This window comes from Zonotrichia albicollis, chromosome 18 (genome assembly GCF_047830755.1).
Source record: "Zonotrichia albicollis isolate bZonAlb1 chromosome 18, bZonAlb1.hap1, whole genome shotgun sequence".
Lineage (NCBI taxonomy): Eukaryota > Metazoa > Chordata > Aves > Passeriformes > Passerellidae > Zonotrichia > Zonotrichia albicollis.
Genome location: NC_133836.1, coordinates 11133714 through 11160507, shown reverse-complemented (window position 1 = coordinate 11160507; position 26794 = coordinate 11133714). Strand labels below are relative to the sequence as shown.

General features: G+C 47.4%; 1 protein-coding gene across 1 annotated transcript; it reads right to left on the bottom strand.

Moving 5' to 3' along the window:
* Positions 1-195: 195 nt before the first annotated feature.
* On the bottom strand, positions 196-26794 carry SLC5A1 (solute carrier family 5 member 1). Its single transcript, XM_005493349.4, has 15 exons — positions 26507-26794; positions 23591-23662; positions 16220-16324; positions 14167-14226; positions 13404-13508; positions 8158-8263; positions 7850-7930; positions 7257-7477; positions 6199-6334; positions 5355-5462; positions 4312-4462; positions 3369-3537; positions 2154-2369; positions 1201-1303; positions 196-450 (listed from the first exon to the last, which is right to left on the bottom strand). Exons 1-15 carry the CDS (start codon positions 26591-26593, stop codon positions 227-229), a joined length of 1944 nt encoding a protein of 647 aa, XP_005493406.1. The 5' UTR covers positions 26594-26794; the 3' UTR covers positions 196-226.

Genomic DNA, 26794 nt, shown 5'->3' with positions numbered 1-26794 from the left:
CTCAGCCCTGGAGTGGTTCAATGCCTAAATAGAAATTCTCTCTTGAAATCCCAGTGGCCTTCATCTTTAAATTGTTGAAATTATGATCACAAAATCAGTGAGTAAATCACTCTGATGTTTTACAAATGTAGATGATGAAAATACAATGTGTATCTAATTGTGTAAATCTACAAACCATCATTTTTGCTTGAACAATGCAGTACAATTTCAGGACTGTGATCAGGGGTTATGCAAAGTAGGCATGGCAAAACACAGCCACAGTCAAGAGGATGATGCCATTGATGTTCACAATGTTTCTCCACAGTGGCACTTCACTGGTGTCTGTGAGTTTCTTCTTCAGTGCCTCCTCTTCCTCCTTGCTCAGTTTGGGGGCCTTCTGTTGGTCCAAGCCACAGAACCAGTTGTAAGCTTTCCTGCAGCATCCTGGCTCCTCCTGGTTTTCCTCATTAACTGGAAGGAATAACACTGGTCAGGAAAGGTGAGTACAGACCATGGCACACACACATCTCTGGGACCGAGGGCATTCCCCTTCTGATTTATGGTCACAATTAAAGGAAGCATTTTAGTACAAAACAGTACAAGGATTGAGTTAATATTGTATTTGCACAGCTCATCTGAGAAAAGAGGGATTTCCTACATGTTCCAAGAGAGCCTTCTGCAGAAGACACCTGGGCCTTTTTCAGCCCAGAGACTTGGCCTAGTATTGGAGAAGCAAATGTGCTTCAAAGCTTTAACTCCATTTTTTCAATACTTTTTACACTCTTAACTGAAAGACAAATAAATTAATTTGAGGATACTGATAAAAAGGAGCTTGGGTGGGTTTGCAGTCTGCTTTCATGGTGCCTTCAATCCTGACCACAACCCACTGTTTGCAGGTGAATTCCCTCCCAGTGCTGGAGTCACAGTTCTGTCAATGCACAGGGCTCTGACTCAGCTTTGCCATTGGTTCAGTCCTAGAGCTGCCACCCAGATACCAAGAGAACAAGATTTCCTCCCTTCAAATCCACTTCACTTCTGATTTACACTGAGCTTGAAAGATTGGAAAAGGCAGCTCATGAGCCATTTAAATTTGTGGGGGCTGAGGATTTGTTGTTGGGGAGAGGGAGGATGTCTTCAACTATCAAGCATGATAATGTTCCTTCAGGAATGAAACAGAGATACTCCAATATGTGACAGAATCTCTAGGTATTCAACAGTTACCTGATTCATCATCTTTTTCATCAGCTCTGTCCTGCTCCTCATCTGCATCAAGATCAATCCGTTCTTCTTTGCTGTGCCTCAAGGCCCAGCACAGGCGGTGGAGCTGCCACGGAACAAAAGGACTGGGCTTGACCATGGCCTGAGCACACAGAGACCAAGCAGCCTGGCCAGCCCCTGAGCTGGCTCCAAGCCACAGCATCCCAAGGGTCTGGGGTGCCCCAGGCTGTGAGGAGTCACTGGAGGTCTGTGACAGGTAAATGAAGGCTATTTCCTTTCTTACAAGAGCTGTGTGCTGGGGGAGGCTGAGGTGTCGAGGGGTAACACACCAGGTATGAACTGGTGCTTTCATTGGGTTCCATCTCCTGAGGAGCAGGACTGCAGAATGCTCACATGTGCATCAGAGATACTCACTGTACATCAGAGATACTGTACATCAGTGATACTCACTGCACATCAGTGATGATACTCGCTGTACATCAGAGATACTCACTGTACATCAGAGATACTCACTGTACATCAGTGATGATACTCACTGTACATCAGTGATGATACTCACTGTACATCAGAGATACTGTACATCAGAGATACTCACTGTACATCAGAGATACTCACATGTGCATCAGAGATACTCACTGTACATCAGAGATACATGTGCATCAGAGATACTCACTGTACATCAGAGATACTCACATGTGCATCAGATACTCACATGTACATCAATGATACTCACTGTACATCAGAGATACTCACTGTACATCAGTGATACTCAGTGTACATCAGTGATACTCAGTGTACATCAGTGATACTCACTGTACATCAGAGATACTCACTGTACATCAGAGAAACTCACTGTACATCAGAGATACTCACTGTACATCAGAGATACTCACTGTACATCAGTGATACTCACTGTACATCAGTGATGATACTCACTGTACATCAGAGATACTCACATGTACATCAGGAATGGGCTTGGTCATGAAGGAGACTGCCAGGATGACGATGGCAGAAACGCCAAAGAGGATCAGTGCAAAGTAAAGGTAGTGAATGCCACAGATGATGAAGGGGCAGTTGGAAGGGGCCACACAGCTGCCAGTTCCATAGGCAAACTCTGAAATCATCCTGCCAAGTCCAGCCAGCAGCCCAATGATCAGGCCCCAGAAGGCACCCTGCAGACACGGGTGTGACAGGAAGGGATCAAAATGAGTAATTTCAGGCGTGGAAATAAACTCTGAATAAACAGCTGCTGCAGGAAACATGGATGTAGTTATGTGTTACAATGGCTTTGGAATGTGGGTTTTAACCCAGATGCTTTCAGTCACCTTATTTACAGCTCAGTGTATGAGTCCAATTGAAAGGGGCTCTGAGATGTCAGGCACCCCTCAGGACTGTGCCCAGACCATTTCTCCACACAGCTCTGCCCTCCTACAGGACAGGTTTCAGCCATGGATTGCTCACCCCAGGGGCTGTTCTCATACCTTTTTACCCTTGAGCTCTTAATCCCTGACAGCTATGGCACGATGGAGCCAGCCAGACCGTTGGCTCATCCTTCCTGAAATGTGTGTCTGCTTTACCTGCTAATGACCCTGAGTAATTATTTAATTCCCAGTACTGTTGGTGGGTGCCTGGTGTACAGAACTGCAGCCCAAAGTGTAACAGACACACAGCTATGTGTGGGCACAAACTGAAACATGGGAGATTCTGTTTAAACTTTTTTTTTTGTTGTTTTACTGTAAAGGTGCTTGATCATTGAGACAGGTTGCCTAGAGACACTGTGGAGTTTCAGTTCTTGGGGATATTCAAAACCCAGATGGACAGGATAGGTAAGACATGGTTTGTTTGGTAAAGCAGCTTGGTGACCAACATCCTAAATGAAACTTTCAGCTATGTGCCCATAGATTATCCTTTTAACACACTTGGCAAAGTGATAGAGAACCTAAGGTTCAGAGCTATCTATGAATTCCTAGGTGACTGTTTATCTATCAGACAATGAAAGAACCTTATCCAACTCATCTCTGAAACCTCAGGCTTTGGGGTATGGAGACACAAAATCCCTGGGCTATACTGGGACTAAAATAAACAGGAAGTTGCTCATAACAAAAAACCCCCACAGTTCTCCCAATCCCTAAAGGAACAGGTGACATACCTGTTTCCTAATTTGCACTCACCTGCTCATTGACACGCTTGCAGAAGATACCAAGGAGGAAAACAGCAGCAATGGGAGGTCCCAGGTAGCTGGTAATGGACTGAATGTAATCAAAGAGCTGCCCACTCTGAGCTGACTGCACCACAGGAACCCAGGCAATGCTGATGCCAATTAAGAGTAACATGAATGCCCTGTAAACACAGCCAGATATTCAATTAGCCATCTGCTTAGAAGTATCTATGATCTATCAGAAAGAAAAAAGAACATCAATTAATCAATAATTTACATGTTCATTTTGTATTTCAACTAGTGAAATCAATTATAATGGCAAATTAGCACTGAACAAACAAAAGAAATCCAAGTTGAGTACTGTGTACGTCAAATATCCATCAGCACATGGTTAAATATGCAATCAGAACACACAAAACCACTTTTCTGCTGTGGTTGTTATGTCCAGAGACAAATCAATAGCAGATGAACGAGAACCAGTTCATTGATGCTGCAGCCTGCTGCAGCACGGAGCCCGGGAAGGTAATTGAAAAGATTTTCCTTGCAACAGCAGTGGGGAGCAGTGACAATCAGCTCTTCCTGCACACTGTGTGTTCCCCGGGGAGCAGGGAGTGCTGTCCCCAAAGGAGCCGGGGCCGGGGAGGATGAGCCGGGCTCAGGCTGGGGAGGATGAGCCGGGCCCGGGCTGGGGAGGATGAGCCGGGCCGGGGAGGATGAGCCGGGCTCAGGCTGGGGAGGATGAGCCGGGCCCGGGCTGGGGAGGATGAGCCGGGCCCGAACTGGGGAGGATGAGCCGGGCTCAGGCTGGGCAGGATGAGCCGGGCTCGGGCTGGGGAGGATGAGCCGGGCTCAGGCTGGGGAGGATGAGCCGGGCCCGGGGAGGCTGAGCCGGGCTCAGGCTGGGGAGGAGCTCCGGGGAGCGCTCGGGGCTGAGCAGGGGGCCCGGCCGCGCTCACCTGCCAGCCAGCATCAGCTCCTTCTCAGATGGCCGCGTCCGGATTTTGGTGTAAATGTCCATGGTGAACAAAGTACTGGCACTGTTAAAAATGGATGTCAGGGAGCTCATGAGGGAGGCCAGCATGACTGACAGCATCAGACCCCGCAGACCTGGAACACAGAGACGGGCACGGGGAGGGAGGAGCGTTCCGTGGGCAGCCTCGGTACCTGGCACCCGCTGCGTGCCCGACCCTGCCATCGGGCAGCTCTGAGCGTGTCTGGCACATTTACCTGCCTGACATAAAATCCTGCCTGACATTCCCGTGCTGGAGCTATTTACAGCAGTGCCAGGGAAACTCTTGAGCTTTTAGCATGTACCTACTTCTTTAGTGAATTCTGCCTGATTAAATGCTGGAATAAGAAAATTATATTAAGCAGACTTTTCCCAACCATATAAAAATCGTTCCTCTTGTTTGCAAGAGAGTGCTCACTTGCTTGTAGTATATTTGTGAACCAGATATTTGCCAAAAAAAACAAGTTTCTTTTACTGTCTGAAAACCAGAGTAAGCCACTTTTCCAGATGGTCTGGCCTGGTCACAGAGCATGGGGAAGCACTGCAGGATTTTTACAACAGTTATCAAAGGATGGGAAAGTACCAAAGCAATCAGGGAAGTGCCATGGTCTCTGTAATATCACAACCTGGCTTTTTTGCCTTATGAGCCAGCACCCATCCCTTTGGGGCTGTGTTGGAATAGGCCTCCAACACAGAGATCCTGGCAGAGAGTCCTTTATAAATCATTGGCCAAGCAGGTTATATTTTACCTTCACAAAAAGGGAGCTCATTCACCATTTCAGCACACAGCATGTGCCAGCTGAGAGCTGACACCGTCAGTGTGGAGCTGTTCTGCACCTACAGCTAATACAGACAACCCCTTTGGTTAATAGTATATCATTCTAGCAAGAATTTTGGAACTAAATATGGGTCTTGGATTCCCTTTCTCACTTGTTTTTACAGTCTGGCTTTCCTAAAATAAAGAAACAACAAACACAGACAGTGTCTTACCATTTGGCATAAGCTCCACTACCAGTTTTGGGTAAGCAATGTTTGTGCAGCCCACTGAGGTGCCACAGTAGCGCTGGCAGACTTCAGGCACAACACAAGCCACCACATCTGAGGGGAGGATAATGAGACACTGAGACAAGGTCATGTAAACAACAGATTGCTCCCAAATTAACAGAGCTTCTAGAATGTATTTTTGTGTTGAGCCACTGGATTGACACATTTGATTTCATCCTTGGTTTGCTGACAGGGAGGAAGGTGATGATCCTAAGCCTCTTCCCTTCCTCTCTAAGAGAATACTGACATGTGCTGCAGGTCAAAAGCAAATCTGCACTCATTTGTCAGACCAGGGCTGAACAACACAAGTAGAAAAACAAACAGAGGAACACAAAGCCCACTCCCTGCAGCCTGAACCTCTCTCCTCTGCCTGCTGCCAAACACAGCCAAACTGTGCTGGTAAGGGAGATGGGAAAGTGGCATTTCCCCATGCTGCCCTTGGGACTGCCCATGGCCCAATCCCTGCAGTCTGTGACTGATGGCCCTGGCCCTCCAGCACAGTATCTGTCCTGGACAGCATCTTCCACTCATTCAGTCACAGTGGGGCTGTGACAAACAGCTGGGCACTGTGGAATTTCTTTCCCCTAAAATAAGACAGCAATAGTTATTAGCAGAAACGTGGGATCGGGGAAAAGAGGAAGGCCTGTGGCTTCTAACAGTGCAGTCAGCTGAAGGTGCCTGGACGTTTGGATGAGAAGATGACAATCTAACTGGTATTTTGGAAGGGACAGAGAGGTTGGCAATGAAAGGCAGGCAGCAAGAGCTTTGCATTTCTGTATCTGTGTCATACCTGTGTACAAAATGCGGCTGATCATTCCAGGCATCACTATGATGAACATGGGCAAGAGTTTGAGGTACCCACACACGATGCAGCCAGCCTTCACATGGGACATGTTCTTGCCAGAGAGACACCTTTGCACAATAACCTGCCAATGACACATGGCAGCTGGAACATTGCCATGATCACACCATGCCATGTTCCACATACAAGGGACTTCTTAACTTCTGTATAGCAAAAGAGCCCATTTAGCATTTCTGCCACTAGGAAAAATGAAAACTACATGAAAATCAAAGGATATGTTTGAAATAAGTAAAGGAAAATACAACTTATCTGGTGTGTGTTTGAGGGGTAAAACTTCTCTCACAAGAAGTTTTTAAAGCTGACAGACTAAAAAGCCAAAAAGGAATAGAATATTTAACTGAGCAGTAAATACAGTTACATTGGGGATTTTGTTAATTTGTTGAGAAATCATGAAGATGATCTTTCTCACAATTTAGGATGCAGAGAGATCATTTGTTAGAGACACATTCACATGTTGCAGAAGCAGGAGCACCTTTTTCTTTGCTCATGTCAGTGTGATCTCTTGAGGAAACTGGCAGTAGTTTTAGAGAGAAGGAAAGATGATTGGGGAAGAGTCTCCAGGCTGAAACACCAAACATATAAAGAATATTCCCCCCAAGACTATGCAAGCAAAGATGAAAGCTGCACATATAGGAAATAAACTTGTCTTACTGAAAAGGGAATGGTACCTAGACCCAGTCTAACAAGGGCCATTTGTGCCATGGTTTCCCAGGTGTTCACAGCACAACCTCTCTGTTTTCACACATGGTCACACACAAAAAATGAGAAAGGAGGCAGAGAGGGTATCTGCTGGGCAGAGGTGTGCAGGAAGGTTTGAAAGAGCACCCATTCCATTTTCCTACATGTGAGAGATGCCTTGAAAGCAGGAACTGAGAAGTCACTGACCAGCCTGGAAACGACAGCCAGCTCTGTGGCCCAGCTTTGCATTGCAGGGGAGCACAGAGCTCTGTGTCTGCCCTCAGCAGGGCGTGGGGCTCCCACATTACCTGGTCAGTGCACCAGTACCACATGGCAAGGATGCTGAGGCCGAAGATGAGCCCTGGCCAGGGCAGGTCCCCGCTGATGGGGTCCCTGAAGATGTGGAAGGCGTCGCTGCGGGGCGTGTAGCACGCGGGATCCACCTCGGTGCCCCCGTAGGACACGTTGGAGGGAATGGCTGCCATGTACTTCTGCATGAAAGCCTCGTAGCCTCCCACCTCAGCAAATGCTGAAACACACAAAGCAACAGTGGCAATAAAGCATTTGTTACTGAAATCTCAGAGCTTGAGAGTGTGAGGAGAAAAGTCCCCTTAATGTGGGCATAAAAATCCTGTCATGGGATGCTGCTTGTTACCTTCCACATTCACTTGTGGGAGGTTCTTCCCACTTGTGGGAGGTACTTCCACTTCACTTGGGAGACAGACTCAGTGACTAAAGGTGCCTGACTTTTGGCAACATGCCTGCTTTCTTCCCTGATAAATGGGTACAGGAGCTGAAACCTCCCGGTTAAGGTAACAGTTCCACACCGAAGGATTCAATCCTGTAGCCACTGCAAGATTTGTGGCTGAACATTCCAGTTTGATTCATTTGATTTACTTACCAAATCCCATGAGAATAAAGGATCCCAATACCATGATGAATGTTTGTAGGGTGTCTGTGTAAATCACAGCTGCAAGGCCACCTGATGGCAGAGAGGTCAGGACAAATAAGTTAGCCCTGGACAAATGTCTCAGTGGAAATGCTTTTTTCTTTTTTTCCCTTTTTCACCACCTCTGTCTTTCAAGGACCACTATAAATAACCCCCCACACACACACACTTTCAGGTTTTCATTTCTCCCTTTTTCTCCACTTCTCTTTCTTCTGCCTCCCTCAACATCTCTGATTTATCAGACTGCTCTGCAAACTCACCTGTGATGGTGTAAAGAGCAGTAATAGCAAGCAGGATGATTATGGCCAAATAAAGATTCAGCCCTATGGCCAGCTGGATAAATACAGCTCCAGAGAAGATGTCAGCCTAGAAAAGAAAAAGGTAGGTTCAGCCATGTTTGGGTTCAAGGTGACATTTTATAGTTCCATGATGAGGGCACTGAAATGCACAACACTGCCCCTTGTAGTACTGCACACACAAATCAAAATAGAAGCCATTTTTGTGTACCTGCCAGTGTCCCCTCAGAGCTGTGGAGTTCTCAGTACCAGAGGTGTAACACTTCCCAGAGAATTCCCAGGCCTTTCTTAACAGGGTTCTTTTCTCTAGACAGTGACCTCACTGCTCAGTGCTTAGCCACTAAGGGACAGATTCAGAACAACTGTTTGGAAGAGAATGTGAGTTCCATTTGCTGCTGTGTGCAGGGCTGGACTGGGTGACACCTCCAGGACAGTTCTCTTCCTTCAGTGTCACCCCACAAATCTCTTTCCCTTTGCTGCTCATGTGTGGTGTAGCTCTTCCTGCTGGCTCAGGACAAATGCTGCATTTGCATTGAAGGCAAACATCTTATATGGTCTCTATTTTTAAGTTCCTGTCAGAAGAATTGACAGCAGTTGGCTAAGAGAGGAAACCTTTAGCTCTTACGTAAGGAAGGGATTGTTCAGGTTTCAGAGTAACACTGGGCCCTTAATCCCATTAAATCACTTCCTGATTCAGAGATAATTGGCATCAATGGTATTTACACAAGTTTGCAATCAGAATAATCTGCCCCTTGCACTTGTGATGCCTGACTGTAAATTCTGCTTTCATTGCTCCTGAGCACGCAGCTCATGGGCGGCTCTGCAACCCCAGCACCACGGAGGGCGGGCACAGGGACTGCAGGGACTGCCACCCTCAGCTGGCAGCGAGTGCCCCGGGGCCACCAGATGGGACAGACACACAGCTGGGACAGACACACAGCTGGGACAGACACACAGCTGGGACAGACAGACACACAGCTGGGACGGACACACAGCTGGGACGGACAGACAGCTGGGTCAGACAGACAGCTGGGACAGACACACACACAGCTGGGACGGACACACAGCTGGGACAGACACACACACAGCTGGGACAGACACACAGCTGGAGCAGACACAGCTGGGGCAGACACACACAGCTGGGACAGACACACACACAGCTGGGACAGACACACACACAGCTGGGACAGACACACAGCTGGGACGGACACACAGCTGGGACAGACACACACACAGCTGGGGCAGACACACAGCTGGGATGGACAGACACACAGCTGGGACAGACACACACACAGCTGGGGCAGACACACACACAGCTGGGACGGACACACAGCTGGGACGGACACACAGCTGGGACAGACACACACACAGCTGGGGCAGACACACAGCTGGGATGGACAGACACACAGCTGGGACAGACACACACACAGCTGGGGCAGACACACACACAGCTGGGACAGACACACAGCTGGGACAGACAGACACAGCTGGGATGGACAGACACACAGCTGGGACAGACACACACACAGCTGGGGCAGACACACACACAGCTGGGACAGACACACAGCTGGGACAGACACACACACAGCTGGGACAGACACACACACAGCTGGGGCAGACACACACACAGCTGGGACAGGCAGACACACAGCTGGGACAGGCAGACACACAGCTGGGGCAGACACACACACAGCTCTGCCCCAGCCCTGGGCAAAGCCTCCCCCAGGGGCCGGCCCGGGCCGGGGGTCACAGCCCAGCCCCGCTGCTGCCCCGGGCAGGGCAGGGCAGGGCAGGGCACACCCCCGGCAGGGAGGAAGCAGCCTGGGGGATACCGGAGAGAAAAACCACCCTCATTGCCGGGACACCCAAACTGAGAGCGCAGGGCAGGAGCTCGCCCTGCCTCCTGCTGAGGAGGAGGAGGAGGCCGGAGCTGAGCGGCCCCGCTGTGCCGGCAGCACAGAGCTGCTCTGGGAGCGGAGTGGAGGCACAGCAGAGCTCCCGTCCCAGAACTGCCTCTGGAGCAGATTCCTTAGAGCCTTTCCTTGGCACTGGGAACCAGGACCTGTAGCTCTTGCCCCAGTGGCTGTCAGACCGTATCCTTGCCCCATTTCTCTATGGTAATCTGTTTCCTATCTTTTCACACCACTAATCAGTCTGTGTTCCAGACATTCCTTTTATTGTTCTTGGCTTTAGTTTAGCCTACATATCATTAAATATTAATGGGCCTAAAATGATTGCCACGAAGAAATGTATAGTTAATTATTGAGCATTCTGAGAAATGTATCAGCTTCTTCAAATTGCTGAGTTATCTTCCAGTTTCACTGCTCCTCCTCCCCAGTAAGATTATTGCCTTCCAATATTGCCCTGTTTCTCCATTCATACTCTTCTATTGACAATCTTTAGCTAATCTCTAATTAGAGTCACTCTTTCCTTTCCTCTCCAGGCTATTCCCTGCTATTCCCAGGCTATTCCCTCGGGATCACAAAGCAAAGCTGGCCAGAGCAGTGCCAGCTGAGTTTATCCTGTGGGTGCCAGAGCAGGGGCACCTGCTCTAACCCCTGCACTCCTAGGAGAAGGTTACTCTTCCCTTCCTCTTTCCCTGGGAAGTCTTTGCCCACAGATCTCCTGCTGAAATTATGCACAATGAACAGAGAGAAAATGCTGTAAGAGATTTAGAAGTTCCAGTTTACCATTTCTGATTTCTTCAAAAACATTCAGATCTTAATTCCTTTTTGTCTTGTCATAATTTACCCTATTACTATATATCAAGACTTTATTTTTACCAGGCCATTTCCTTTGGCATAATGACCAATGTCATCAACACTGGTGGCTAAAAAGCCTCTGCAAGCTGCTCTGGGCACTACTCACAATGTGCTGCACACTGAGGGAGCAGGAGCAGCTGAGCTCCCTGGATGACAGAAATCGTTTGGGCTCAAAAATCACATGTGTCCTGATCCCAAGGATGAACTCCTTGTCCTTGTTTGTCAAGTGGCTGATTAGCCACAAAGCAAGGTAAGAAATCAACAAAACCCACGGAAAATGTGCAGGGAAAGAGAAATGGCAAGGACATTGCAGAGGTGTGCAGAGGGAATCTGATGCTCCCAGGGGGTGGCACTGTGCCAGAAAGCACAGCAGGAGTCACACGAGCTGATAGGTGACACTGCTCCCTAGAAAGCATTGTTATCATGATATTATTAAGTACACTCCATAATGTTTCAACCCAGCAAGGAAGAAGCACATGAAATAACTACCCCAGAAGCAAGAGATGCCACTCTTCTGCAAGGATGAGGCAGTGGGAACTGCTGGTGGGTGTGACCCACTCAGGGCAGGGCAGGGCAGCAGCCCATCCTCCTCCACCAAATCTGAGTGAGAGCCCCAGAGAGCACAAGGGAGCGTTTGCCAAGGCAGCTCTGCGGGAAGCACAGCACAATGGCTCTGTCAACACGTGGCTGTGTTTGGGTATCCAGCGTGCCTGTGGGGAGGGAGCTCTGCCTGTGCCTCTGCCCCAGCACAGCTCTCTGCAGCCCACCAGGGACCAGCCCTGCCCTCCCTCCCTGCTCTGGCCGCCTTGTGGGCATGGTGTGCACAGCACAGCACAGCACAACCTGCAGTGAGCTCCTCTGACAGCTCCTGAGACCTCCAGGACTGCCTGCTCTGCCAGCCTGGATCACTCAGAGCGGGGGAATCAGCGCTGGGCAGATCCTGCCCGTCCAAAGGCAGCGGTGCAGGGAGCTGTCGGTACTGCAGGAACCTCACCTGGGCAGGCACAGACACTGCCACAGCTGCTCAGGGCAGCTGGGGAAACAAAGGAAATGCTTAGAGGAAATTGAACACCGTGTTTGTCACCTGCACAGCACAGAGACCCAGCTCCGTGCACTTCCCCACAAACACCTGGAGTAAAGGGGTGGTGGGAAGCTGGGGTGGGCCAATGGTGGAGTGGGGCCCAGGTAACCTCCTGCTGCTGCTGTGTGGATCCTTGGCTATCAGAGGGTGTTTGATCCTCCTGGACACACTGGAAGCTTAAATGCAGAACCTGTTTTCCCTGGAAACAGGACACTCCAAGTGAAACAGTGAAAAATCCCACAATCAGAGCCTCAGGCATGGCACAGGCTGGGAGCCAAAGCTGGATGGTAAATTCAGAAGCTGTGTAGCACCTGGATAGGCTCAGCACCAACATGTGCTGCTGAAAAGGGCTGTGAGTCTCTGACTGGAGGAGTTTCTCTGCAGCTGGAACGTGCAGAGCTCTGTGTTGTACCCAGGAGTTCTGATTCTGATGAGCACAACTACAGCAAACTCTCTAATCCTTTTGAGATACACAGAAATCCAGCTCTGAGGCCAGCTCATGCTACCAACCTGTTTAATTTATAACCTCTCTAAGGATCAGTTATAATGTGAGAATGAGAGCAAAAGGCCAATCTTTTAGCTTAAATTGCACTATTATCACTCAGCTCCCATTCAGAGGGCAAAGACTAATCTGCCATGACAACTTCTGCAAAACAACAGACTCAAGTATGCCTGAACTGTGGACTTCCTTAGAAGCTTGGTACTTTCAAGACATATGGAAAATACCAGCTCCCTTTACTACTCCACAGAAACACATCCATTTACTCAATAAACATTAACTTCATAGTACCTTAAAGTTTACACCAATCACTTGCCCATTAAAAGAATCTCTCCTCTTCCCTCCTTTCACCTCAGCTGGTACAATTTCCCTCATTTCCATTTCCCCACTCTTCCATTTTCTAATTCTTGTTATTCCTTTTTTTATCCATAGTCCCCTTGCTCTTTTCCCTCATCTATATTACTGATGGCGTGTTCACCAGAGGATACTAAAACAGATAAATATGAAATCTAGGGACAAAAATTCCTGCCCTGGGTTTCACAGACCCCTAAGATAACAGACTATAATACAATACAAATTTCCCTCCACACTGATGTTTTCTAGAAGAGAGCAAATGTAAAAGTAAACCCTAAAACTTAAAAAGGGGACAAAGCACAGCAAGTAGCAAGGAAGAAAAAACCTTGGATTGCAGCACAGAGTGTCACTGGACAGAATAAAGAAAACACAAAATCACACTTTTACAGTTGTTCATTCAGCCAAGAGCTCCAAACCTGGAATGGTTGGACAGTTGTGAGAGCAATATTGTAAAAGGGCATTTCTTTTCTTTAGATCGGCGTAGAATGGAAGAAATTGTAAAAGTTTCACTTACTGAGATCTTTGTGAAAACATAAATGATGAGGGACAGCACTGACAGGTAGACCTGGATCCGTTTCCCACCGAAACGTTTCCTCAGGTACTCTGGCATTGTCACCACCTGGGGAGGCAGAGGAGCTTTCACAGAATGGGCAACAGCTGCAAATCACATTAGAGCAAGACTTTTGGGGCTCAGACACTCTGAGAGTGCAGCACAAAATTAGGAGATTGTAATTGCAGCTTCAGGGAACAGCAGCTCCAGGAATCAAAGGAGAACAAGGAGAGAGCACCAAGTACTTCCCAGCTCAGGTCTCAGAACAGAGAATCCTCATTTTCCAAGTACACAGATACAACAAAGTGCTGCTCTGGCACACTGGGATCTCGTGCCATTCATAATGAGTTTGCTGCACTCCAGCCCTGAGCTGCAGAAATGAGCAGCAGAGACAAATGCAATGTAGTGGTTTGACAAATGCAATGTAGTGGTTTGACAAATGCAATGTGGTGGTTTGACAAATGCAATGTAGTGGTTTGACAAATGCAATGTGGTGGTTTGACAAATGCAATGTAGTGGTTTGACAAATGCAATGCAGTGGTTTGACAAATGCAATGTAGTGGTTTGACAAATGCAATGTAGTGGTTTGACAAATGCAATGCAGTGGTTTGACAAATGCAATGTAGTGGTTTGACAAATGCAATGTAGTGGTTTGACAAATGCAATGCAGTGGTTTGACAAATGCAATGTGGTGGTTTGACAAATGCAATGTGGTGGTTTGACTTACCCCAGCCTTGATGTAGATGGGGACAAAGATCCATCCCAGAATCACCACAAATATCAGAGCCTGCAGCCAAGACACAAGATCAGCTGAATTAGCTCCTGGCTTTAGACACTGCTCCCAAAACCATTTATCAGAGCAAACAGCAGCTGGGGAACAGTGAAATCATAAAAACCTGGGCACTGCAGGGGTGTGGGGGGAGGAGGTTCTGCTCTGACCTCTGATTTACAGTTGAAAATTTGGGGATGGAATCTTGGCTAAAAACTTCATCAGGTATAATGTAGCCTGGGTTTCATGCTAGCTGTCCCAAAGAAGCACACATGATTTGTATTTTCTACAAAACCAGCTGATTTCTCCTCTCAGGATTGCCCTCTGGTACTGAATCACAGCTCCACCAGTGGCACCAGACTATCCCAGCTCTCTTCAGAGCAAGCCCAGCATGGTTGAATGCTTTACAACAATTTCACAGACTGTACAGGATGCACCACAGGCAATTTGTAAAATATTCTGTATTGTTATATTACAATTTAATAGTACATTTTGTGTATCCATGTGTATTCTGTGAATTACTTCTAGCAGTGCCACAGTTTTCTGACTTAAATTGGTGGAATGCTGTCCAATACTGAGCTGTACATACTTAAATCAACAAATACAAAACAAATTCCTGCCCTCAGAGCTGCACTCTGTATTTATTTTATCCACAGGGCTTAGAGGGCTTTTAAACTGTATCTTTTAAGTTCTGCCCTTAGGTCAAAACTGTAAGATGGACAAGAAATACTGGGTCAGCTTCTGCTGTCATTCTGATACAAAATAGAAATAATTTGAATGGAACAGGGATACACAAGGATGTCAACAGTCAAATTTGGTATTACTTTCATTACTCCTGCTGTGTGTGTTAGCTGTGCCACTGTAAGTCATGAACTCTGCAGTGTCTGCTCAAACAGCCCAGAGCTCATTGCTGCTTCCCAGCCAACCCCTCCTGCTCACTGTGGGTGACACTGCTCCAGCAGGAACCTCGCAGGAGACAAAGTGTTAGAGATGTCTGAAGAAGGATATGGACCCTAGAGATTTGTGTTCTGTTTTGATTTGCTTTGTTCTGCTGGGAAAAGAAGGAGAATCAGGTCTGCCATAGGCCTGATAAAAAGAGGGAGCTGACAGATAAACTGCACATCTCAGTTCATTTTAAGCTTTGTCCTTCTCCTTAAACATTTATATCCTACCAGTACTCGATTATTTGCAGCAAGCATTCGCTTGCTGAGGAGCACAAAGCCAAATCCCCCAGGGTGGGAGGGTTCTTTGCGGCTCAGAAATAAACGCAGGGAAGTATCGACCTGTGGAGGCTCATTCAGCCCTTTGTGCCACGGCTCATTCCCTCCCCGAGGGTGAATTGGGCACAACGACGCCATTGTCAGCCGCACCCTCGCGGCTGACAGCACAAGGAAATGGATGCAGGGGCTCAGGGCAGTCTCCGTTCACGCTGACCCTGCTACTCCGGGAAGCTCACTTATCTCTCACTGATATACACAATGCTACATGACAGCTCTACCCTGTACTGGAACCGCAAGCAAAACACGAGCATAATTACAGGAAGGAGAAGGTAAAGAGGAAAAGATTTTTGGAATGCAGGTGCTTGTGCAGGATGTTCAACATCCCTTACAGCCTGTGAAGAAATCAAAGCATCTTCAATAATTTCTACATAGCAAAATGCTGCAAAAATTACCATGGATTGCCTGATAAATTTTTCCCAGCATCCTGCAGTCTGAAAATGTTGTTCACAAATACTTTAAAAGTAATAAAACTATATGCATAGAGGAGAAAATGCACCAATTTATTTGGTTCAAATACTCTCTAAAAAGCTTCAACCAACAAGTGTCACCTCCTCCAGTGGCTTAGACAGGTTAAATACTAGATTACATTGGCTCTTAGTGGTCTGTGCAGAAAACAAGTGTTGCCAAGTACAAACTTTGACAGTCCTAAATTACTAGGCAATGTTATTTTGATTAAGCTCTGCAGGTAATCCAGATGTCACAAGTATTTCCCTGACATATATGGCACTTACATTCCACTCATATCCTCCAATGGCAATTCCTCCAGCTGCTGCTGTTCCTGCTATTCCCACAAAGTGCCCACTGCCAATGTTGCTGGCAAACAGAGATGCACCAATCTGCAAAGAGAAAAAACAAAAATTGGTTCTTATGTCCATGGGAATTGCTGAAAAATCCCCTTCATCTGGCACATTGAACTCAGCACCACTGCCTGTGCTGATGGCAATGACTGACAATCAATTCCTTGATAGATTTCAGAACCCCCACTGAATCCAGAGCCCCCAGCACCACATCCACAATAGTGAGGGAGAAGAGGGTGGTGAATCAAATATCTTCCAGTTGAGTCAAAAATACATTACACCAATATAGATTTTTAAATGTTTGCAAAACTTGCCAAGCTGGCATTGGGACGATATGCAGGCAATCAGGGAGGAAGACTGTGATCTCCCCTGTTCAAGGGGGAAATGAGCAGGGCATCCCCAGCTGTCATTCCTGCACTCCCTGTTCCACATTGCACAGCCTGTGCATCCAAATGTGCCCTGCTGAGAGCTGGACTTGGCTCACTGTTAGCCAGAAGTATTTGATTACTGAATTAAATTCTGAAAGCTGCAGAGCAGGAATGTCTGCTGAGAAAGTGGAAACCAGGGGCAATAGTAAATCAAGGAGTTATATTTAAGAAGTGCTGGATCTTTAAGACCCCCAAATATTGCACTGATCAGCAGGGAGAACATGGGAATTGATGAACAGGGAGAGATTGATAAAATGAAAGATTCCTGTTGGTCTGCAGACAGGCAGGAGCCATTCACAAAGATCTAATTCTTAATTAAGTAACTTAGACAATAGAAAAGATGAAAAGGACTGAGCTTCTTTTCCTCAAAATGAACACATTAAAGGCAGCAGAAATACCCAGTGATGATTTACTGGATCAGGCACTGAAGGATGCAGGGTGAGAAGTCAGGCATAAAAAAGAGGTTGGATTTGAGTATTGTGGGCAGAGGACAAGGAAGCTGGAAGAGTTCTGAGATGAAAAAATGAAGTGAACATTTTTTTATTCTTCTCTATTCTTTCCCCACATCCTTACATTTAAAGCTAAAACAATAACAACAATAAACAGGGTTAAAAAGAAAACCACATAAAAGCAGGCAAGGGAATTTCTGCTGACCTCTTCCAATGCTCTCATTTGAATCATGGAATATCCTGAGTTGGAAGGGACCCACAGGGATCATTGAGTCCAACTGATTTGAATAGCAGCAAATATTCAATCAGTGTGGCTGGGAGCACAGGGACAATCCCCTGAGTTTTGGGAGGATGAAGGATTTCATCCTAGAAATCCAGCCCTGCAGAGCAGATTTATTCTACAGAGCTGTGGCATAGCCAGAAATAACAACCACACTCTTCAACCCCCCACCCTGATCTCTGATAACAAATAGATTATCCTCCTCTATTTTAATTTGAAACACACAAATGAAATTCAGGGGGCTCCATTCTTTCTTTTCCAGGCTTACAGTTTTTCTCTTCCATCAGTTTGATCTCCTGATTTCTTCAAGTCTTTTTCTGCAGACAAACTGTTCTTTTGCTGGGACAGGAAATTTATGATTCTAAGTTCACTCAGTTCTGGATTTGGAGTTTTTACACATTTCTAAAAGCCAGTTGTGCCCTACAGGATTGTAACCAGTTGGTCATATGACATTTCTACAGGACTGATAAGTTTTGCAACAAACATTGGCAAACAAAAGACCTCTGTTTCTTCTAACCTCTTGGTGACAGCAACAGTTTTCCAGAAATGATAGTGAAGAAAAAAGTATCACTTTTACTAAGCCTTAGCACTGTTGCCCAACACTTTCCTTTGAGATAAATAATTAAACTTAAATCTAGGTTACTAGAAATGCAATCACCAGAAAATATTAACCACATTAATCTCTGATTTTATTTAATGTGTTCCCTCTCCTGGTTCAAGAGCTTAAAGGCAGATCCAAGTAACAGAAGCAGCTAAAGAGGAACTCTGAGAACTGACAGGCACAAGCTTTGGCTCAGTGCCTGAAACCCCAGGACACACTGCAGGCAATGCTGCTGATGCTGTGTTCTCAAATTTATCTAAAATAATATTGTACTGAAAGAAAAATACCAAACCAAACCAAACCAATGCAAAACTACCAACACATTCAGGACCAGCACAAGGACAAAGCAATGTGAATGCAGATCCCACATTCACATCCTAATTTTTTTTCTCTGAATTAGGGGAACATCCAGTACAGCAGAACTTCAGGATCAACATATACTAATAATGGATGCAATTTAAAAATAAGTTTCAGTTATGTCACACAGCTGGGAAGGGAGAACATGGCTTTATGGCCAGGAAAATGCAGATTACCCTTAGACCAAGGAGAACATGGCCTCATGGCCAGGAAAATGCAGATTACCCTTAAATCTGCAGCATGGCCACAGCAAGAAGAGTGCTGACCAAATACCCTCACACCCCAGTGGCTGCTGATGCCAGAGGGGAGAGAGAAATTTCCCACCTGTCGTATTTTAAGGATGAGAAGAGAAGGCAGATGGCTCTGGGCCTGAGCTGCCTTGCTGGAGAACTTACTGCAGTGGGATTTCTGTACTGGAAAGGCTGATTAGTGGAATTCTTGATTTGCCATTGGTAGATGCTGCTGAACATCTTAAAAACTCTGGGCTGAAACTGGGAATGGCAGAAGGAAACAATCTTCTGGCAGTGTTAACTGTTCTCAGAGAATGTGTGAGTGAACTGACTTTAAAGACAGATCCAGGAGGGAAGGTGAAGAACAAAGTTGGTTGAAAGAGACAAAAGCTGCTAAGAGAGAAAGAGGATGAAAAACCTGAACTAACCTGAGGCAAACGTGGAACATTAACTCTTTTAATAAATTTTAAGAGGTCAGGCCCTAACAAGAGCACTCTGTTCAGCAGAAGTACCACCACCCTGAAACAGATGATGATCACTGTGTTTTTCCTGTTATTCATTAACTCTTTCACCTTGCTCTCCTCATGAAGAGGAGGATGCAGTGACATCCTGGCCCTGCCATTCCCAGCTGGGTGGATGCACTGGGCAGGCAGTGGCAGCTGCAGGGTGCAGAATGCCCAGCCTGTGGCTCCTCTCCCTGCCAGGACCTGCCAGCACAGCCCCTGCCCCGTGCCCACCCTCCTGGAGGCATCAGCTCAGCACCAAACCCTTTCCCACTGATCCTCAGAGCACAGGGGATCTCTCACCCCACAGGCCCTGAGCCATCCCTGAGGTATCACCCCTGCAGAAGCTCTTCCCACACCCCTCTTCCCTGACACATTTCTCATTCCAGCCCCTGAGGCTGTTCATGCTTTTCTCTAACCAACAGCTCTACCCTGCACCTTGTGGCTTTACTCTGATGCAAAGGCTTTGCTTCTCCTACCTCAGCTTGTTGGGATTACCCTCAGTCCCTCTGGAAATGCAATATTACTGCCACACTTCCTGGGCTCTGAGACCCAAAGAAGGAAGTGTGGGGTTTATTCTTCTTTCCCAATTAATCTGAAAATTCTATCAATTGCATTATTATCCAATTAAGCCATATCTTTATAATTCCCAGTGTACTAAGGGAGGGAATGGACAATAATCATCAAAATGTCTGTGCTCCAACAAACCTGGTCCAGCTCAGGCTCAGGAGGATCTGACACCTCCCCACTTTGTGCTCTGAGGCAGAAACACCTCCCAGCCAGCTGGAAAGTCTCACAGATTCTGCAGAAATCCATTTCACTGAACTTCTACTTTCCTATCAGAGCTTTGCTTTGATTACTTCATTATTCTTTTTACCCTGAAAACTATTGATGTAACACTTTTTTTTTTTTTTTTTGCATGGAACTTGACAAGGTAATTTTTCATTCTACTTTACCTAAGAAAAGGAAATGCAAATCTTATTCACAGCAGAGTTGTTGTTCCTGGTTCCTCATAGCAGTGGGCAAAATCCTGAGACAATGTGAAACTCACCTGGCTGCAAAGATCAGAGAAATCATGCCAGTGGTCAGTTCTGCTGGCCACAAAGATTAGCTGAGCACAGCTGAAGCAAGAATCTATTGGGGGTTTTCCCCTAATTCTTATCTCTCTGACAAAGATCTAAATGTACATGACCAGAAACAAGCTGAGTTACATTTCTCTTTGGAGTGCCCTTGACCCTGCACCACTGTTCAGTAAATCTCTCTAACAGAGCTGGCTTCACATACCCAGCAGATTCTCTTTGTCCTATTCATGCCTCAGGAGCTGAGGTGTACAAGGTAACCCATAATTTTGTGCAGACAGATCTGTCTGCAAAACTCCAGAACCTGAAGAAGAAAATTCAAAAGCAGGAAGGCTTCAAAAGTTTGAGGTTTTTTAATTGTGCATGAAGGGCTTTAATCCTGTGAGATTGCTGCAACCAAAGCTGACTGTTCTGCAGGAACAGACACTTCATGTCCTACCATGGCAGGAAGCATTTGGCTGAACCCAAGTCCTTCATCTGGCAAAGGAAGCTGAAGCTGGCAAGGCCCATTGCTACAGAGCTGTCCCTTGCCTTGAACTTCTCTGGGTCTTTTTGGGAAAAACAGAGCTGATTATGAGGGTTTAAACAGCCATGAGTCTTTCCTGAATATATTTGCCCCAAAGCCCAAGACAGTTTCTTGAAGATTCTTCTGTCAGTTTCCATAGCAAGACAGTGGAAAGGGCTCAGCATTTTGTAAGAGTTTCTTAGGTTATGACTAACCAACAGCAGATTTCAGTTTTGGGTAATCTGGGAGAATGCTCTTATATACCTTTATCTCTAATTAACCAGGGAATTACTGAGATGGCTCAGCCACTGCACAAGGGCAGTGATTCCAGTGAACTGAACTCTCACCTCAGCCAGAAAACTATCTTGGGCTTGGTTCTGCAAAATGCTGAGCAGCTTTCCTGGATTCTGCTGGTGCAGAACAATCAGAGCCCAAGCAGGGCAAACTTGGCCCAAGATGTGTCTTGGTCCTACTTTATACATTGAGAAATCAAATCACAATCACAGCCAGTGACTACAAACATTCAAAATCCATATAAAAGCAGGAATAATCTCTAGCCCTTCATTACCAGGCTCTCCTCTAGTCCACCAAAGCACAGATGTGATATGGTTTAAGTGAAGAGAATCCCTTCCCAGCCTGTCAGTAACACTCTGCTAATGACCCTCCTTCTCTCTAGGGTCAGAAAAGCCACTTGTGGGTGCCCTGCAGAGCATAGCATACAGACCACAACTGAAAAATACAATTAGTTAGGGGAATTAAGTTTATACCAAGTTTGTGGAAGGATTTTTTTTCTTCATTTTGCTCTGTTCCAGAAAGCAATTACATGACAAGGGTCATTATCCTGAAATGGCAGGGGAGAAATCTGACAAACAAGAGCCCTCTTGCAAAACAGCTGCCCCCACCCTTTCTGTGGAAATGCACTGAGGCCCCCCAGAACCATCCCAGGTTAGCCCTGACTTGGCACAAAAGAGAAATCAAAGCACAAAGTAAAACATCACACTCAGCTCTAGCAGCTCTGAGATCACATCTCTGACTAAACTTTCTATACTTTCATTGGTTTCCTCATCATTTCAGCCCAGTTTGCTCTGGGTGATTGACATCCCATCTACCTGCTAAGCTGTCAGAATTGGTGTTTTGGAAGCTCTTTTTATCCAAGGCAAACTTTCCAGGGTGGTGCTGCTGACATGGTATTTAGTTTGTGGTTTTGGAGTGTTTGCTCTTTGTTTATTTTGAGTGATACGAGGAAGAATAGCAAGAAAGGTTCATTTTTATGGCATGGGAAGCCCCTCCTGGCATTCCAGAGGGAAGGACTGAAGGGGAGATCTAGGACTGAGCACTTTGTCCTCACTGAGCTCCCAGAGCCTGGGAAGGAGGGAGGGGATCCTGGCAGGAGCTTGGGCTGCTCCCTGCTCCTTCCCACTGGATGTGGGGAGCTTGCAGGCTCTGTTGGGTTTGTGCTGGCAGAGGATCGGTGTCACATCCTCTCCCCCAGGTCTCAGGGGATCACCAGGAGTTCTCAGTGCCACTGGAGCAGCACAGAACTTTCCTGTGGTGAGGCTTGGCTGCCCTGCTGCCTTCATCTCCGTTCACACCTCACAAAAGGATATTCACACCCCCTTGCCAGGCAGACACAGTTGCACAAGGTTCAAACCAGCCCCCTGATTAAAGTGACAGTTGAGTGATCTGTTAGGTTCTCTTCTCCCAGAATAATGGGTTTTATCTTAAAATAAATTGGAAGCTTTCTCTTTCCCCAGTCTTCCAAAGGAACCTGAATTTTCTTAGATCTGCTACATCAGATGAAGAAACCTTTTACTGTCATTGGCCTTTAATCCTTCATGTCCTTACAGAGGCTGTGCCAATGCCTTCTAAAGGCAGAGAGCAGCTCCCTGAAGCACAGGACTGAAAGCTGGGCAGGTATTTCTGCAGCCTACTTCAAAAACTTCCTAAATCTTTAGGGAATCAATGTTTACTCTCAGTCTTCTGGTCCTGTAACTGAATCAGTGTGTGTGGACTCTTGACTCCCAAGCCTTAATGAAGCACAGAAACATTTTCTGAGACTGAATGCAAGATCAGAGGTGTTGAGGAATTCCATTCAAACAAATGGAATAATGTAAAACACGATTCCATTTCCTGTATTCCAGTGATCCAGAAAATGCAGGTTTGTCTAAGTTGTCTGCTTTTCCTTTTAAGGAGAATGTATGATCAGGAAGGAATAGACAATTGTATCTAATATCATTTCTGCCAAATGGCCTGATGGGATGGATGGCTAAAAACACTTTGTGGCTGTGACTCCTGTTCTCTGCCTTGGAATATAAAAGAGTTCCACAGAAGACAATCAAGGTAAACCACAGCTAATCTTTAAATACATTTTAAATATATTTTACCAATAACATACCAGAACATTTCCAGGATTTTTCTCCTTGTACAGACCAGAACTTGTTACCAAAAGTAGAAACAATAGAGCAATAAAGGGGAAAATTGCAGTAAATTAATTCCTGTCTGTGATAACCTTAACATGAGCCAGCTTCTTTGAGTGCAATGAAAAGAACAGAGTCCAAATGTTGAAAAGTTTTAAAGTGGCACGAAAGGCAAAGCACTGGATTTGTCTGTACTGACATTAACAATGTTCTTATAGTCAAATCACATAATCAAGACAGCTCAGAGCTGAGCAGAGACAACTTCCCCCAGCACTTCTCCCTGCCCATCCCTGGCTCTGTTTGTGCAGTGTGCCCTGTGACAGCAGTGGCTGGAGGAAGGGTTGGATTTGCAGCCACACAACGGAGCCACCAGAGCCTCAGCAGAGTCACAGAGCCCTGGATGTGCCCGGACAGACAGGGCAGATGCACACCCTGTGTTTTACACTCAGCACTCACCGGCCACCACACCATGCTCCGGCCAGCCAGGAAAAACCCACCCACTGTGCCTCGGTTGGTGGAGTACATAGCCTGGAAAAAAGGAAAAAAGAAAGTTTTGATCATATTTCAAGTGTGCTAGGCAATTATACACAGGCTGAGAACAAACAGCCTGAATGAAGGGATAACAAAACACACAGGCAGGGTAAAGTGAGAAAAACAGAGTGGCCAAAAATGATGAAGAAAATACAACGGAATACAATACAATAATACAATGAAACAATTATTCTTTCATCTAGGTCTGCATTAGCCATTCAAGTTTCATTCCTTCACCTTTCATTATAGTGTGAAACATTAAATAAAATTAAATTTAACCAAGAAAAATTTTCCCTCAAGTAAAAGCTCACATGAATTTTTTGTTGGGGTGAAAAGCCTTTGCTTTCAGGCATCAAAATAGACTATAAGGTGCAAGTTTATAATTATACAGAAAGTATGCAGCTTTTTTACTCAATACCATCCTGCCCCTATAGGTATCTGTTCCCTTCTTGTGATATCAGCATTGTGCCTGATTCCCTCTGAAGTTCCAAAAGAAGAAACCAGCTAAAGTTTCCTTTCTACAAACTCATGTTGTCTTTGTCAAGGGATGGGCTTTAGAGGGAAGTTCCTCAAATTTCTATTAATGACCTTGAGCCATTATTTACTGGATTTCCATTGTCATCTCTGATGGACTTTGAACAGGTAAATAAAGAAAGAAGACCTGGGGAAATTATCCATGTATTTTCTTCCAATGCAGAAGAAAGGAAGTAAACACAATGGATTTACATTTAACAACACACAGCATACTGGGTAAGTATTTGTCCAGTAACAATGTCTTCATGGCTGGAAAGAAAAGTTTCCAGGAATTAACTCAGCACACAATGGCCTGAGAAGCCAGAGATCAGCTCCTTATTGTCAGAGATCTTTAACATGAAGTTCAACTACAGCAACAGCCAGACTCTCATGGTAGGACCCAGCTCCCTCCTGCCAGACAACCAGGTGTTCTGCTGGACTGGGGCTTCAGATTTTTAACTATATTTTTGGCCTCTGCTCCTGTGCTGAAGAGGCAAAGAAAAGTTTGTGTCCACTTTGTGCAACCTGTAAATTGTTGGTGCCCCTCAAAATATTGCCAGGTTGTTAGAAAGGGATGTTTGTTCTGCAGCTGACTTTTGTGCACTGTGAAATGTTGCTGGGATGCTCCTGGAAAGCAGAGGATCCCTGAAGGGCAACCCCTCCTCTCTGCTTGTCACTGGTCAGGTGTTCAGGTGACAAGGAGGGCTTGCCCCAGGGAAACCCGAATTCAGTGCCTTCCCCTGGAGCTCAGTGCATCGGCCCATTCTCTCAGACGCTTCAGCTCTGAGGTCCCAGCGCTGCTTTCCTGCCCTGGCTGCCGGGGCTTTGCTCCCGGGGCTCCGGGCTCCCCTCGCAGCGCTGCCGGCCGGACTGGAGGCACCGAGCACAGGAACTGCCAGCCCTGCCGGGGCTGCTCCTGCTCCCAGCTCCGCACCCTGACACAGCCCCGGGGGCTGCTCCTGCTCCCGGCTCCTCACACAGCCCCGGGGCTGCTCCTGCTCCCGGCTCTGCACCCTGACACAGCCCGGGGCTGCTCCTGCTCCCGGCTCTGCACCCTGACACAGCCCGGGGCTGCTCCTGCTCCCGGCTCCTGACACAGCCCGGGGCTGCTCCTGCTCCCGGCTCTGCACCCTGACACAGCCCCGGGGCTGCTCCTGCTCCCGGCTCTGCACCCTGACACAGCCCGGGGCTGCTCCTGCTCCCGGCTCCTGACACAGCCCGGGGCTGCTCCTGCTCCCGGCTCCGCACCCTGACACAGCCCGGGGCTGCTCCTGCTCCCGGCTCCGCACCCTGACACAGCCCGGGGCTGCTCCTGCTCCCGGCTCCGCACCCTGACACAGCCCGGGGCTGCTCCTGCTCCCGGCTCCGCACCCTGACACAGCCCGGGGCTGCTCCTGCTCCCGGCTCCGCACCCTGACACAGCCCGGGGCTGCTCCTGCTCCCGGCTCCGCACCCTGACACAGCCCGGGGCTGCTCCTGCTCCCGGCTCTGCACCCTGACACAGCCCGGGGCTGCTCCTGCTCCCGGCTCCTGACACAGCCCGGGGCTGCTCCTGCTCCCCGCTCTGCACCCTGACACAGCCCGGGGCTGCTCCTGCTCCCGGCTCCGCACCCTGACACAGCCCGGGGCTGCTCCTGCTCCCGGCTCCGCACCCTGACACAGCCCGGGGCTGCTCCTGCTCCGGGCTCTGCACCCTGACACAGCCCCGGGGCTGTTCCAGCTCCAGCTCCGTGGCTCTGCACCCTGGAGCCCAGGCACAGCCCCGCCAACGCTGCCCTCAAACGGCACCCGCAGCCTCGGCCGAGGCGCCTCTGCCGTCCCGTCCCTGTCCCCATGCCTGTCCCTGCTCCCGTCCCTGTCCCCGCGCTGTGGGTGCTGCCACACCGCCTCCCCACCCCGGCGCACCCCGCGTCCCCTCCCGCCCCTGCCCAGCCCCGCAGCTCCCCCTCCCCGCTGTTTCCCAGGCCATCCCCTCCCAGCACAGCTCTCCCGCAGCCCCAGCGCTCCGTGGCCACTCTCAGGTGCAGCCATGTCTGAGGGACCCTGGCTGATCCTCACCGATCGCATCTCTGGGCTCCATCCCGCACAAACCCCAGCACTGCACCTTCCCCACTGTTCCATTCATCCACCCAAAGGGATGCCACTCTGGCTCACCATCCCCTCTGATGTAAACAAGTGCCCACATTTTGCCCACCATGCACCTGTTAATTATTTCAATTAAGCATCAAAATCTTTATCTGATTACGCATTCTCACTTACTACACTATTTTGCCAAGACTCTATAATCTACCTGCTCCTCAAGTAAAACAAAATAAAATCCCAACATACCCATAGTCCCACTGCCAGAACTATCAAAAAGTAGAGAACAATAACAGAGATGTCTGCAGCATTGTTGATCCTTATGATGGATTCCATCCTGGCTGCTTCTCTGGCTTTCTTCTTCTTCCTCTCCTTATGTGCTTCTTGCAGGGTTCAGGTTAATGATAAACTGCTGTCATCACCTACGTCTTATATAATATATAACTTCAGATTCACTTGTCTCCAATGGGACACAAGTTGAAGCAGCTGCTTTTCCTTGGACAACTTTTTTTCCCAAAGAGTGCTCCTCTGTCACAG